This window comes from Chlamydotis macqueenii, chromosome 5 (genome assembly GCF_036417535.1).
Source record: "Chlamydotis macqueenii isolate bChlMac1 chromosome 5, bChlMac1.mat, whole genome shotgun sequence".
NCBI lineage: Eukaryota > Metazoa > Chordata > Aves > Otidiformes > Otididae > Chlamydotis > Chlamydotis macqueenii.
This window is the reverse complement of record NC_141560.1, coordinates 36,956,789-36,972,152: the sequence shown is the minus strand read 5'-3', so window position 1 is coordinate 36,972,152 and position 15,364 is coordinate 36,956,789. Positions and strand designations below refer to the sequence as shown.

The following is a 15,364-nucleotide window of genomic DNA, read 5'->3' as shown; positions in this document are numbered from 1 at the left end:
CACATTCTCTGTATGAATACTTCAAATTCAACTGCATTTCTCGGAGCAGCCATTCAGGTTGGTTCACATATTGTAAAACCACGCAGTGGTTGGCCCATTCATATACTTTCTGTCAAGCTAGTGATGTTTTATATTGAGTCCTGCACTTTTGAAATGAGCTATTCCCTAGCAGTAACCTGTCATCAATCAATGTAAAATGTGGGTGCTGAAACTCACTATTTCCCTTTTTTTTTTTTTTTTTCTGATTTGGCCTCACTTTTAGCTACCTGGAAGGAACACCCTTTTTCTCAAACATGTGGAGGTGAACCTAAACAACTCCCTATCAGACTAAGTCTGTCAATGGGTTTGATACCCAAAATGAGAAACAAGAAAGCCTGTTCGAAGCCTTTCGGGCTCAATAAACTGAGGACATACATTATGCTGAGAGACTCAAGCCATGGATGACAGATATTGCAAAGGACAAAAGACTGAACACTTCAATCACTTATACTAGAGCTCTCAACAGGAGATGTGACTTCACTATCACTGGGAAACAAGGAGCAATCACTGTTAGATGAACGGAAAGACTGATCACAAGGTACTACAAAGTAAAGAGAATAGCAAAGGAAAAAAAAGATTCTTTTAAATTCTGGGACATATTTCTGGAAATGTTGAGCAACATCCAGCAGTGGGGCCCTCCCCAAAAGACAGTTACTCAGAATCTGACAAAATTTTATATTCTAAATTAATTTTGGCATGGAAAATAAATTCTGAGAGAAACTTTCCTTCTCCCTTTATTGGATCAGAAAAAAAGTATAGTTGCTGTAGAACTGTCTCCTCTTACGTGCATTAAATATGGTGCTTGTGATGATACTGTAGCAATAAACTAAATTTGCAGCAGTAACAGATGTTTAAAAAAACAGAAGGCAAAACAAAATAAACACCATTCAAAAAAATTGTATCAAATGTTCCCTCTTAATATTAGAATAGACTTATTTTTCTAATAAAAAGAGTAAAATATCTTCTCCAAGATGTGCTCTATCACAACACTGTGACACTTGCAATGAATAACATTCTCTCTGGTGTTTCTTTTTTCCACGGATGCCATAAAGTGCACTGCATGAAAATGAAGTGACATTTTTACTAACATGTGGTACTTACTTATCTCCCACAATTCCCAAGTTGATTGTTGGATAGCCATGTTCTTGGATTGTAGCTAGGAGAGTTGAACGGTTACTGTCCCGAATCTTTCCTGGCAAGAGGTCATCTTCAGGATTCAGTAGCTACAAAAACAGGAAAACTCTCAGTCAGTCTCCTTGGAATACTATGCCTTTACACAAGTGAGAATTTTCTTCTTCAGATTGGACAGGATATTCTTAGACAACTATGATAAAATATATGTGTAAAGTGATTTAGGGAATTTAAATTAATAAGATATGTAATGTGCTTGTTTAGTCCAATCCTCCACGTTGCTTGGTTTGTTTCTATTGGTTGATGTCTGCAAAACCATCTTTCTCTTTGCAAGTACCTGGCTTCTAATCTCAAACATTAGAAATCAAACCACTAACTTTAAGTTTCCAAGTTATGCCGCTATTTAAATGGCTTTAAAGGAACCTCATTGGCGTTGCTAACCAGATTTAAAGGTATTAAAAGAATTTTTGAAGTTCATTGTCTACTTACCAATAAAGATGTTTTTTAAATACAACAATCTGTATTAGAATAATAGGCAGAAGCTTAAAGCTTGGTTCTTATATTAATTACTGTTTTGGAGGAAAGGATGGTATCATGGCAATTGCCTTACATGTGTTACATAGTTTGGAAGTTAAACCACAAAAGATACATATGTGATACATATATTAGGAATTCTTTTGTAGGACACAGAAGGACAACACAACATTAACAGGAGGTAATAATAATAACATATCTGTCAAAATTACAGCAATAGTGTTAGGTAGTAAGGTAAGAATAACCAAAGTGGTTTTGGTGCTTTGGCTAGCAGCTCACCACCAGATGACAAAATTCAAGATATTAAAAGTTTTCAAAATCTTTCAAAACTCAACATATTCAAGCTGCATGAAAATGCAGCTATTGGGTCTATGTTTGTGTCTGGACTTCAAAAAGTTTGTCTCAAATCACAGTCAAAATTAAAGGTCTAAAGATCATGCTGTCTTTAAACTCCAAACTGACTTTTATCTCCACTCAGAAGTTCTTTTGCTTTTGCTCTTCCTATTCGCTCTCTGTTCTGCTGCAGGAGGGAATGAGTGAGCAGCTGTGTGGGTGCTTAGTTGCTGGTCGAAGTCAACCCACAACATATGTAAAATTAGTAAATTAAATTAATCTTGAATCTGCTTTTTCTCATACAGTTAAGACAAAGCAATTAGGAAGCTGGTCTGGAGTTCTATGAACAGGAGATTGTCTGGCTTTCAAGATGTGCTACTAATAAAAAAAAATATTAGGGCACAATATTACAGCATTTGGTTGTACTATTTAGTTTTCAAAGATGGATTATCTGCCATTTGCACTATAGCTACAGAGCAGTGCTGCTCAAAAGAAATTACTCTTCCAGTCATGATTGGCAGTATGAATTATAACCCTGACTATCCCACAGGTTCTCCCTTGCTGGCAGGATGAGAGCAGCTGGCACATGGTTGGATACATTACCAAAATTTTGGCAAAGATAGTGTGTAAGACTTGTGAGAGAGCCCTTGAGGGAGAAAACACAAGCAACTGAATACGAGTTGATCACTCACAAAAATACCTCATGTCAGCATAAATTGCAGCTTAAAAACTGAGACTACTTGGGAACAGGGTGGAAGTCACTATCCAGAACACTATACTGGTCCTAAAGAAAATACAGTTATTTAGACCTTGATTCTAAACACATTTTTCTTACCTCATTCCCTGTTGACATCACTGCAACCACTGGAAACTTGTTAACTTCTACTTCAGTTACTCCAACAGTTGCTAAGAGACCAATCTCAGATGGACCCATGTGGGTTCCTTTAGCCAGCACACATTCACCTCTTTTAATGTCATGTCCTATAGGTCTGAAAATCATAGCACAGAAAAAAAATAAAAGAAAAACAGAATAAGATTGAACTTATCTTTCCTTGATTGGTACTGCTCCAGGTAAGGAGTGTCCAGGGATTTTCATTAGTCAGACTGTCAAAATGTCCATACTACTTATGGTCAAACAATGACTAAAAAAATCACCAGCCTTTCTATTCCTTACAGAGATATTTTACTGTTTATAAAGTAAGCTGTTTACAGACCTGATATCTTGGCCTGGTCGAGCCTGCACCAGGATTCGAACCTCTAGTTCTTCAGTGCCCTACAAAACCAAGGAGATCAAACGTGGTCAGCTGGGCTATTTAAAAAAGATTAATCAGTTTTAATTTCTCAGAAGTCTACACAGCTTACAGTGTTAATTACACTGAGACCTTATGGTTTAAGCATCATCATTGTTTTACTGATCTGTGTGTCAAGACTGCAATATAATGTGGGCTAAAACTGAACAGCTTTATAAGAAATACTCTCTTTGATGAGCTCACCAGGGAAGGACAAGCACTGAGTACCCAGTATGTTACCTCCTATGTTTGTCTGTTGATCTAGTATACTACGTGGATTAATTCTTTCTACTCCTCTCAGCCAACTTCATCTGTTTGAACCATTTCAAAGATGGCATTTTAAAAAGAGCACTAGTCTGACAGACAATAGGCCACTACATCTGCAGAAAAGTGGGAACAAGCTATATGCTCTAACTGTTTCAGGATTTTCATGTAGATTCTTGTAGTGGAAACTCCAACTTGAGAACTTTGTACAAATCAGAAAGAGGCTTATTCATGTTTATTTACTGTGAACAAGAGACAGTGACGTGAAAAGTCTGATGCCTACTCTAAATATTTGTGTTCAGTTCTTCAGAATTTCAATGGTTTAGTGATTCATTCAATGCCAATAAATGGCACATGACCTATATTGTTAATATTTAATTTATAAGCCCTGCAAGTGGGTTGATGATATATACACTCAGCTTCAAAATAGTGCCAGCCTGTCAGTAGCACTAAATCTACACTTACTTAGACTGGAAGAGATTTTGGTTTTACATTATCATGTAGAACTTCATACTTTCAGTACCACTAAGTTATAAATCAGACACTAATATTACAAGACAAACAAGGCATATCATTGTCATTGGGAATTTTTACAGGAATGATAGTGTTGGCTAGAACATCGGGACTTGTCTCTTTTCTTACAGATGATATAGACTGCATTTTCTGAGTTCAAACTAAATGCTTTGAACTAAAGGCCCCAAAGTTAAAAGTTAATGAATGTGTTGTTACAGATTGTGATTCTATTTACTTACTGTGAAAATGGATAAATTTAAACCCCTGAAAACCAGGAAATGATGAATAAAAACACCAACCCTGAAAGAAACTGATTTCTTACTTTATCATAGTATTTTAAAAATACGCTGTTAATGCAAATTCTGGGGTTTTTATAACTGCTCCTCTTGTATAAGACAAACTATTTTTGGCTGCTAGTGTCCAAAATGGCTGTGCTGGTGCCAAGGATGTCCTTTTAGCTCCCTTATCCCCATTTGAAGCTGTAAAAGACACTTTAAGCTTGTGATGAAAATCTGGGGCAAGAGTTAGTTGAATTATTTTATTTTAATAATACTCTGGAGATGGTTGGCCACTCATGAAGATTTGAATTTTCCATATCGTTGATAACATTTAAAGATAGCTAGGAAGTTTCTAGGGAATCATGAGGAGTGCCAGTGATACATCTGAGTAATCAAAAAGGCCCTACTTAGGACTCCTGGATTAGGGGAAACAAGAAGAAAAGGTCTTTTGGGGAATTTGGTAATCTGAGGTTTGAAAAGCACTGTGGAAAGAGTGACTGTGGACAACATGGTGATGTGTGGAGATTGTTATTTATCAGACTGATGGATGTCCAAGAACACTTTAGGAATACAACATAATTCAAGGTGGCTAGAGGTAGGGTTTGAAGGGAGGTATGGCATTACGTTGAGAACATCTTCCATTTGGTGTGTATCAGGCATTCTTCTTGCTGTGTATTTTGAACTATGTCTCAGTGTTTCCTCTAACGATTGTTATCAGCCAGCATCCATACTGATTTACTGATGCTTGGTCTTGATGTAAATCTTGTTTTGGTTGATCATACCGGCCTCCTTTTCCCTACAAGGTGGCATCAAAACTCAAAATGAAAAGGGTGTAGATATGTTTCTGCAAGGATCAATAACAATGAATTTGACAAGGTGATGAGAATTTTTCTTCCTGCTGGATAGATGTAATTCCTTTCAGGCCTGTGACTTTTACAGTCATTTTGGGAATGCTTGCTATGATATTTAAGTACTTCTACCACAACTAGAGGTCAAGGAGCTCTTTTAAAAAGTACTCTTTGTCTTTTCAGAAGAACATATTTCAGATGTTACAGATTTCATTTCAGTTAAATACGATCCCTGAAGGAGTTCTTAACACCAAAAAGAAAAATATTCTTGAACTATGTAGCCACCTAGGCATGAAAAAGGAGAGAAAAATAACATATTAATTAAACGATGCTAATTATTTATGTACAGGATTAGCAGTGTGGCATATTCAAGGAGAAGTAGAAACTGAAGAGTTCTACCTCACACTTATAGGCAGGAAAAGGAAGCTGAGGGTGGCTGATTCAAAAATTCAGAGTTTAAGCACATAGCCAAATAATCTGTTCTCACATGCAGAGGAGAACATGCACAGAAAAAGTGGAATCCAGGAAGACAGTCATTCAAAGAAGTAGTAGAAAATAACAGGTTATCATGTATCTGCAATGCGATAGTCCTGGCATGATGAGGTGGGCAATGGCCACAGAAAACCCACTCAGTAAGGCTAATGGAACAACTAACAACCAGTGAAGGCAATGGTGTATTTTACGGGAAGATATAATCTACACACACTCATCTGCAACCTCAAAGCATGACTGACTCAATAAATTGTGTATTAGGAAGAAGGCCAGCTTAGACAGCTTGCTGACTTCATCAGACGTAAAAATCTATGCATTTACAGCAATAAGGCATGAGAAAGGATCACGAGTATGTTTCAGTTTTTGCCGTCTTCATGGGCTTTGAGCACTAGAATTCATCTCCTTACACCCTAGCTGCAATTGCAGTGCTAGCACAGAGCTATGGTGGAGTGGAACAACTTCTCAGAACAGCAGCAGAGGAGCAAAGGCTGATTTGAGAAGAGAACCATGCACACAATTCATCCCAAAACTGAACTTGGAAGCTTTGTCAGTAAGAGATGTATCTTCTTGCCTTAAAATCTGTCAGATGATGGCAAGCATGACGATGGCGTCCTGAAATCACAGCTGGGTAAGTGAAGGTAATGATTCAGAAGGAATTCTCTGAACACAAAGGGAGAGAGAATAATATTTAGGAAGTCTAAGATGGATTGTTTGGGATACAATTGTTTACAGACAGCTCCTGTGCTTCATCAAAAAACACATTTTACTTTGTTAAGACAACTGTGCGTACAGAGTTAGTACTACAGTACTCATATTTTTTTTCTGTGGTATTTTGCAGCATCTGTAAGGTAGAGCACTAACATGATTTATAGGTATGCTGGAAAATCTATTCAAATTAAACAGAGTTAAGACTATGTTCTGGGGGAATACGTGCCTTATCCATTTCCTGGTTTTCAGAGGTCTTAAATTAGGTAATTTTCTCATTTTAAAGGAGTACAGAGGTCTATTGAAGAAATTTAGTTATGGTTTAAAAAATTTTGGGGGGCACATACTTCCTGTTACATAATAAATCCCCTTATTCTAAACATAGGCATTTATTGTAAGGTATGTGCACAAGACATTGTCCAAAATCCACCAAACCCACCTTTGCTGAAACAAGTTCAAAAGAATCCAAGTTGTCCCACGGATTTTGCAACATTTAAAGCAGTTCACTTTTCCATAGAAAATAGTATTCAGCCTTGATTACATCAGCAGTAACGCTGCGCTATAATATTTCAATGTATTATTCTGGGATCACTATGTATTTTAAAGAAAACTTTTCCCCTTCTTACGTGGTGAGTTTAGGAGAACTTTTAAAGTCCTCATCTTACTGAGTTTCAGGATGATCCTGAAATATGAAGAAGATTGCTACACATATATTGCTATATGTGAACTCAGTAGAAAAGAAGGAAATATAATGTCTGATTGCCACTGCTTTCTATTTCTCTGCAATGTGAATACACTAGGAACTTAAATTGGACTGTAGTTATGGATCTCCAGGAGGCATTTGCCTTTCACTCAATCATGCTCCCATATACTTAGGTGTCAGCATTCAACAACTGTGATGAAAAATCAATGTCAGGACAGGTAAGTCTGTGGTACTGTTATTACAGTCTGAAAAAGTGAGTAGAATTGCCACTAGGATCTGATGTGAAAATCCTCAAACTTTTGAGATTACAGAAGAGCTTTTCTGTAGGACTGTCTTTCATATTTACAGGACTGTATCATGAACCATTTTCTGCTGCACACAAAAGAAAAATGAGTTTTAACTTGTGACTCACATCATCTGATTCCCTGATGAGCTCTGTATCTTCCACTTGCACCACTGCATCAGCACCACATGGAATTGGAGCACCAGTTGTAACGCGCATTACCTGACCAGGCATCACAGTCTGAGTTGGCTGAAAAATAAACGAAAATTAGCTTACTTTTGAAAAGAAAAATCTTAAACCATTTGAACTTTATGGAAGTAATCCGAAAGACTAAAACTCTTATTTGGGGTATGACTCTTGATATACTGCTTGTGATATCAGCAGGTATAAACTCCAAGGTACTTAAAGATCATTAGGTCATTGCTTCAGATCTGGCTTTTAGGTCACATATTAGGTGGCTTCAGATTTTTCCTCTTTGATTTCTATCATAAGAATAACTTTCAGAAGAAGCAATATACTGATACTCTGCTTGGCTCAGAAAAACCACAGGCTCAGAAATAGAACAGTTATGTTGTGACCTTCTAGAAACTTACATAAGCAAAAATCTAGTTCTGTACATAAATATTTTTGCAAAGTACGGTGGTCCTCAGGGCTGAAATTTCCTTGCTTTGGTTTGGTGAGGTTTTTGTTCTGTTTTGTTTTACCAGTACACTATATATGGAAAACCAGCAGCTTGTAAGTAATACAACCAGCTGCTTCACTTTAAGCAGATCTCCTCATACTGAGACAGCTCAACGCTAGTTCATGTAAGATATCTATCTTTGGGAGGGTCAGTTTAGCAAAGCCTACAACTGTGTAAAGTCACAGTACATTAGGAAGTTTCAGCAAAAGCAATACAAAGAATAGAAAAATATCAGAACAACATGATAAAAGAAATGACATGGTTTTAATAAAATTTCTCACCAGGTAGCCTATTTTAATATACATTTTTCAAAATCCAGAGTAGAATTGCAATTTGACCATAACTACTTAGGAAATAAATAACTAAGAGAAAAATCTTTCTTAACAAGTGCAACTAAAAAAAGCTGGTACCATGATTGAGATTTCATTGCTGGAATATGAGTGCTTGCTCCTCGTAGCACTTCAGTACGCCCAATGTATTTAGGCTTTAGTTATTAGTGAACATGTGCTACACACAGATCTACACAGCTGTGATGAGACCAACATATTCTCTACGTGTCACATGTACAATTCATATGCAGATTGACTCCATATTCCATATGCAGCACTGGAATATCTCCAGGACTGCTCAGACTGTGATTAGCACATATTTGATAGCAACCTGTTCTCAATACCTTATTAGCACGAATTTGATTAGCGCAGACCTGCAAGCCACAGACCTCCTGCCCAGCAGCCTTTTACTCCATGACTTTTGACAGGAGGCTGTTAGACATTTGGAAATTCTAGACCGGTGGCCAATGTTTCAGCTGCACAAAGCTGTGTTTGCCTTGCCCATTCTTCTACTCCAGCACTGTCATAACCTCTGAAATGTAAGTATTACTTTGAAATGTGTGTATTTCAAAGGTTGCTCACTGGGACAGAAGCCCAATGGTTTGTACCTGGTTTACCACAGTATCACAGTGACCTATCCCAAGAAACAACTGAGCCTGGAGCGGATTGAATCCTGACCCTTTTCTAAGGGCAATGGAAATCTAATATCCTTTGAGAAGAACATAAATAAAATGCTAAAATAAAGCTGAAAAAATAAAAAGATCACACTTGCTATATATCATAGTGTGTTTTTAGGGAAAGATTCATGCTATCCTAAAGTAGACATCTAAAACAGATGACATAAAAATAATACATTTTTTTTTAAAATGGTATTTATTTCTCACCACTGACTATGCAAGGAGCTATGGATGAATAGCTGAGATGCTGCCATTTATTGTGAAGATGCTTAAAAGTGAAAATAATCTTGTCTAGTGTATTATATTGACTTTTATGAAAACAAATATTACAAAAGGCAAAGCTTATTCCTTGGATTATGGGAGCTCTTTTGCATATTGTTGTAGATGTAGTCTATAGGCTACTAATAGATAATATTGTTTTGAACTCACTAAGTTATTTATGTCTTTAGTGACTATTTTTAGAGGAAAAATGTATTGCATAAAAGAAATTCTCCCATTTAAAATCTGCTTTTTGGGCCCCAAGAACCACAAAGAATACAAAATGCATAGGACTGACAGAAATCAGTGCCTATGGTGATAAAACACGCTGTAACTATCCATGCTTTCGGAGTTTATTACTACATGAGTTAGTTTTTTTAAGTGTAATGCTGTGAAACAAAATTATGATACAATAACAATTACTTTTAGCATTGGTTGCTCACATATTTAATTTGCTTTTTGTCCTTTGAGAATTTGATAAGATTAACTTTATGAACAAAAGTCAACCATTAGATTTCTAGGGCTCTGTTCTGTGCTAGAGACTATGAATATAAAGAAATGATTCCTTCTCAGAAAGCAAATTAACGTACAACAATTTAACAGAAGCTCTTTTAAAGGTCTTTGAGATCTCACACTTCCCTGGAATAGGGCAGTACTGGGTTCTGTCCTTTGCCTTCATCACTGATAATGTATTTAGTATTACTCACTGAACAAAAACCAGAAATAATCTATTGTGCACAGCCCCCATCTCAGGCATTTTCCCTTGCACACGATTACACCTCTCCTGTGTGATTTACAATGACCCATGCTCTTTTCTGTAAAAAGGTCCAAGTTAATGGAAAGGTGAAAAATGTGTTTTCCATCCTACATTAGCTAGTTAGTCACAGTGCCTCTTACAAACTTCTTTAGAAAGTCTTCCAGGAAACGCAAAGCTCCAGCTATGCAAGTCTATAGGAAGAAAATAATTGCTCCCCATGGTTGACTTTTTCACACAGACGCCATTGCGGATGGCTTGTGACTAGCACCCTCAAATATGCCTTAACCTCCTCAAAGCAGGGTAGTATCTGAAACATTTCCTCAGTACAAAATAAAAAAAGGTTGTCAACATAAACACGACTATTTGGAAATAAAAATCACAAAATAATATACACAATATACAAACTGATACGGAAATGTCCAGCTTGGCTATATGGACTCTCTGCAATTCTCAGTCCCATTTTCTCCATCTCTATGTAGCATTTACATAACCTTTTTCCCTACAGGAGGAGCCAAATCTAAACCTATTTTGAACTCCCTGCTGTGAATCATTCTGTTAATTGGTCTGTAACATGAAAAGCAGAATGTTGCTGCTGAGAGGGACTGAAGGGTGAAATGAGACTGAGGAGCCTTCCAAGGCTATAAATAACTTCTTGGGAAGGAGATGAACCTGAAGATGTGTTGGCCCAAGAAAAAACTTCGACCAATTATTCAGAGGTCAACAGCATCATTTTTCTAACTTGCCACTGGTATTTCCAAAATTATTCACTCTCTGTGTGCCTCCTACCCAATTTTTGTTCCTTCCCAGAGAGGTTTCCCATTCCCATTAATCTGGGAGGACAGGCTATCCCTGTAGAGAGACATTTGTGAGCTCCTGAATTTTGTGGGAGGGAAGCAAGCTCTCATTTGTTCTCTTATTCTTTGTACAAACCTGCTGAACTGATTAGGACACTGAAACCCTTTAGACCTGTGTGCAGTCCTTACCATTAGACATAGCTTCAAGAATACTGTTTTTAAGCACCACTGTGCTGTGATGTTTTTTGACTAGCAAAATTATGATATTGATGACAGGTGAATAATGATAGCAGTGACAATTCAGCAGATAGCTCTGCTGGTTCTTGCGATTTTATAGTGACCATAAAAAGGGTTGCAGAAATAGTTGTCAGACTTTTGGATTCTGGACTAATGCTTGAAAATGTAGACAGAAGGGCTAAAAATCCAAGGCAGGTGAAATTCACTAGTTTACTTTTTTAGTATTTAAAGTAATTTTGCATATTTTGTATAACAGATTCATTAATCTATGTTCACATGACTATCACTATTGAGAAAATGTCTATTATACTGAAGTTTAATTCATGATGATGGATGGGAACTACAGCAAAAAATATTTTCATAGTTCTCTGTATCTATCATGATTGGCCAAATTAAATGTCTGTTATACATTTAGAGGCCGTTCAACATAATTTAAAAAAAAAAAATTGAACAATCCTACAACTGGTAATACTTCTAAAATCTGAAACAACTTTTGAAATGCATCTACTTTATTTGAGACATTTCTGTTTAGCAGTTAAAATGGCCACACTGTAAAATTCTCATTAAAACAATCAACCCTTTGTTTAACCTGTTACTTACTAAATTTCTGCATAATTTCATATACAATACACAGAATTATAAACTGGGACTTGAAATAGCTGGAGAAACATTTTTTTTAATTAACTCATGCTCTCCTGAAAAAAAAGTAGCAGGTACAATTAAATTTACAGAATAAAGAAAGCAATTGAATGCAACTGATTTTTTTCCTATTACGCCAGTATAACTACAGGAACTTTATCAAATGTACTCTTGAGTTTGAGAGATAATCCCAGAGTGTGTCCATTCATGAATATTTATCCAGCCCATAGGTCATGAATTGGTGCTGCCATGACTTGCTCTTAAACTCAATCCATGTATCTGCTAAGGTCCACAAACACTCTTTTGATTTAACAAACAGAAAAGGAGCAATACTGCAAACTAGGCTGCTGCTAGGCTTCCTCAAGACTGTTCTGCTCATTACCTACCTCTAAAGGCTTCATACAGATTCCTACACTTTGTTTTGCAGATGTAAGTGTGAAACATGCAAGCAACTTGTAGAAACATTTATTAGGCTGACATCTCTTAAAATCTGTCAGTAAGAAGGGGTTAAATCTTGCTTTTTTCTGTTTATGAATTGTAATGTCACTTATGTCCTCTGACATTGTACTAGGGCAGAACATTACTGTATGCACTCCTATCAGCCATGTCAGCATGATGCTCTAGAGTATCTTGGGATATCCTTGTTAGTTCCTTATGTAACCATACAACCTCACTTTCTGAAATCATGTCCCAAGGCACATAGCAGCTAGGTACAGCTGTGGCCTCCTTCATGCTACCTCTCAGAATACTGAGTTTACTAGCAAGGCTTGTAAAAATAAAAAGCAGTATCTTACAAAAGAAAAATATATTAAAAAAAAAAAGATAAAAGAAATTGTGCTCACCTGCTCACCAGCCTGGGATTCTCCTATGATGAATCGATCTCCTGGGCCATCAGCAGCTGTTAAGATGGACAATACAAATGGTAAAGGCTGAATCAAAACAAACGATGGCATTAGAAATTAAGAACAGTAGAACCAAAGAATGATCTAAGATTCAGTTCTTCAGTGTCAACATGACAAAGGTTATAGAAGTTTTGCAAACATTTTACATTTGAGGTCCTTCTAAGTCATGTCTATTATTTTAAAAATTACAGGTCCTATAGTACTTTTAGCTGAAAATTTTTGGGCAATATGGGATCAAGTAAAAGGAGATTACAAGGAATTAACTTAATAACAAAGATTTAAGAGTGTTCATGAGATTATTTTTATAAAAATGCCCACTGTGAGTAAACCTTTTTCCATGTGAAACTAATACAAGAGAACCACATATTTCTTAAGTGTATTATGTATCTTTTTTTTTTCTAGACAACAATGGAATATTGACATTTCTAGATTCTATCTCTGTCTTTGGAGGAAAATATGGACAAGTGCAGTGGTTACAGACCGTGCAGATGACCATACAGGTTTGGCATTTTCCAAAGAGCCCTGGGGCTAAGGATAATGCAACTTGGACTCCCACATTAGAAGTCTGGGCTCTGTCCCTTTTCATAATTTTAGGAGGTAGCATTGAACTAGTTACCTTATGCCTTTCACTGAAGCCATTCTGAAAATTAAAAGTCAGAGAACATTGATTTAACAAACTGAAAGTCTCCAGGACTTCTATTTCAGCCAAATTTGTATTCTTACAGGGTTAACAAAGACAACAGTACTAACAGAGTTTAAGCTTGTGCCTGCCTCAAAGGTCTTTCATCAAGTTGCATTAGTGGTATTATAGACTCTACCACAGCATAAAGCATGTGTGGAGCACAAGCAACTCTGCCTGTCCAAGCACAGCAGGCATGCTGTCAAGACTGTTCAAACTGGTCCCTCTGCCTCTTTTCCTCCAAGCTAGATAAACCCAAAGTCCTTAGCTGCTCCTCATAGGGCATTCCTTCTAGCCCTTTCACTAGCATTGTTGCCCTCCTCTAGACACATTCAAGTACCTTACTGTTACTTTATTTTAATCCAAAATTAGGGTCTTGTGTGTCAGTTCTGACAGAAGTTGTTGAAGATAGCATTCATGATCATTCTGTGTGTTTACTGAGATTGTACTTGTGCTTTCCCTTACCTTGTAGCAATCAGGTTGCAAGACAGCATTTGCTTGATCCCAAGTCAGTCAGCATTCCACTCAGAGCTCCCCCTCTCAGCTTTTCTCTGTGTTACATTACCTACATTTCTCTGACTACATTTGCACTCCCTTGCCGCTATTACTGGTCATTTTGGTCTGCCTGTCACTCACGTAGATGACAGACAGCTGCAGTCAAACTCATCTTGTAGACCTGGAATTTTATTTTTTGTATCAAATCCATGAGGAAGCTACTGGACTACATCCATTGCTTGGGTTTTCACAATATATATTTTCACAAATATATTTAAATGTCCCTAGAATAAAGTTGGCTATTGTGTCCAAATTTCAATGTGGTGTTATGATGATTCAACCCGTACCACAATGAAATTACTACTAGTATAATGTTCAATCATATATATTAGAATTTTCCTCCATAGATATCTGAGGTGAATAACATTAGTCTCACGTTACAAAGAGAAAAACTGATGCAAAGAGAAGCAGTTTGGTCAAAATCACGCAGCAACTAGTAGTGTTCTGGTTTTGTTAGTGAGGGGGCGCCTAAGGTGGTAGCTTCTGTAGGAAACTGCTAGAAGTCGCTCCCCTTTGCTCAGTGGACTCGGCCGGGCCTAGGGCGGACCCGCTGCTGGCCAAGGCCGAGCCAATTGGTAGCAGAATGTCCCATGATAACACCTCTGAGAGAAGGTATTTAAGTAGAGGAAAACAGAAAAAAAAAAAAGAGAGATGTGAAGCAGCTGAGCGGGGGGCAGAGAGGGGAAGTCGCGAGCCTTGTGGGCCTTGCAGGCCTCACCCTCTGGCCTCCCGCCGGGCAGCCGACTGAGCCCAACTCGGCCCAGCCTGGCTGCAAGAAGTGGAGAGGAGATGAGAAGTGAATAAGATGTAAAAAGGATCCTGAGAGGCGTCTGCCAGCCTGTTGTGAGGAACGGCTGCAGACGCCAAGGTCAGTGAAGAAGGAGGGGGAGGAGTAACGTGGCTCCTGGCCAAGATTCCCCTGCAGCTCGTGGTGAAGACCATGGTGGAGCAGGCTGTCCCCCTGCAGCCCATGGAGGTCCATGGAGGGGCAGAGATCCACCTGCAGCCCGTGGAGGACCCCACGCCAGAGCAGGTGGAGGCCTGAAGGAGGCTGTGGCCCGTGGAGGGCCCGCTGGGACAGCTGTTCTAGAGGGACTGCACCCCATGGAAGAGATGACCCACGCCGGAGCAGTTTCAGGAAGGACTGTGGCCCGTGGGAGGGACCCCATGCTGGAGCAGAGGAGGAATGCGAGGAGTTCTTCCCCCGACGATGATACAGCGGCGTAAAACAATGCGTGATGAACTGACCGTGACCCCCATTCCCTTCCCCCCCTCCCCGTGCCGCTCGGGAGGGGAGACAGTATAGATAATGTTAAGCCTGGGAAGAGGGAGGGGTGGGGGGAGGTTATCTTGTTCCCTGTCTCATTCTCCTGCTAATTTTAGAAATAAATGAGTGTTTTTCCCCAAGTTGAGTCTGTTTTGCCCGTAACGGTAACTTTAAGG

General features: G+C 38.2%; 1 protein-coding gene across 17 annotated transcripts in view; it reads right to left on the bottom strand.

Annotated features, from left to right (window-relative positions):
- GPHN (gephyrin) overlaps window positions 1-15,364 on the bottom strand; it is a 313,321-nt gene that overhangs the window by 30,942 nt on the left and 267,015 nt on the right. For all 17 annotated transcript variants that reach the window (XM_086748177.1, XM_086748178.1, XM_086748161.1 and 14 more), the window contains 5 exons: window positions 12,628-12,683; window positions 7,542-7,661; window positions 3,252-3,310; window positions 2,873-3,026; window positions 1,141-1,262 (listed from right to left, as the gene is read on the bottom strand). In XM_086748177.1, coding sequence (XP_086604303.1) covers window positions 1,141-1,262; window positions 2,873-3,026; window positions 3,252-3,310; window positions 7,542-7,661; window positions 12,628-12,683 — 511 coding nt within the window. The remainder of the gene's footprint in view (window positions 1-1,140; window positions 1,263-2,872; window positions 3,027-3,251; window positions 3,311-7,541; window positions 7,662-12,627; window positions 12,684-15,364) is intronic.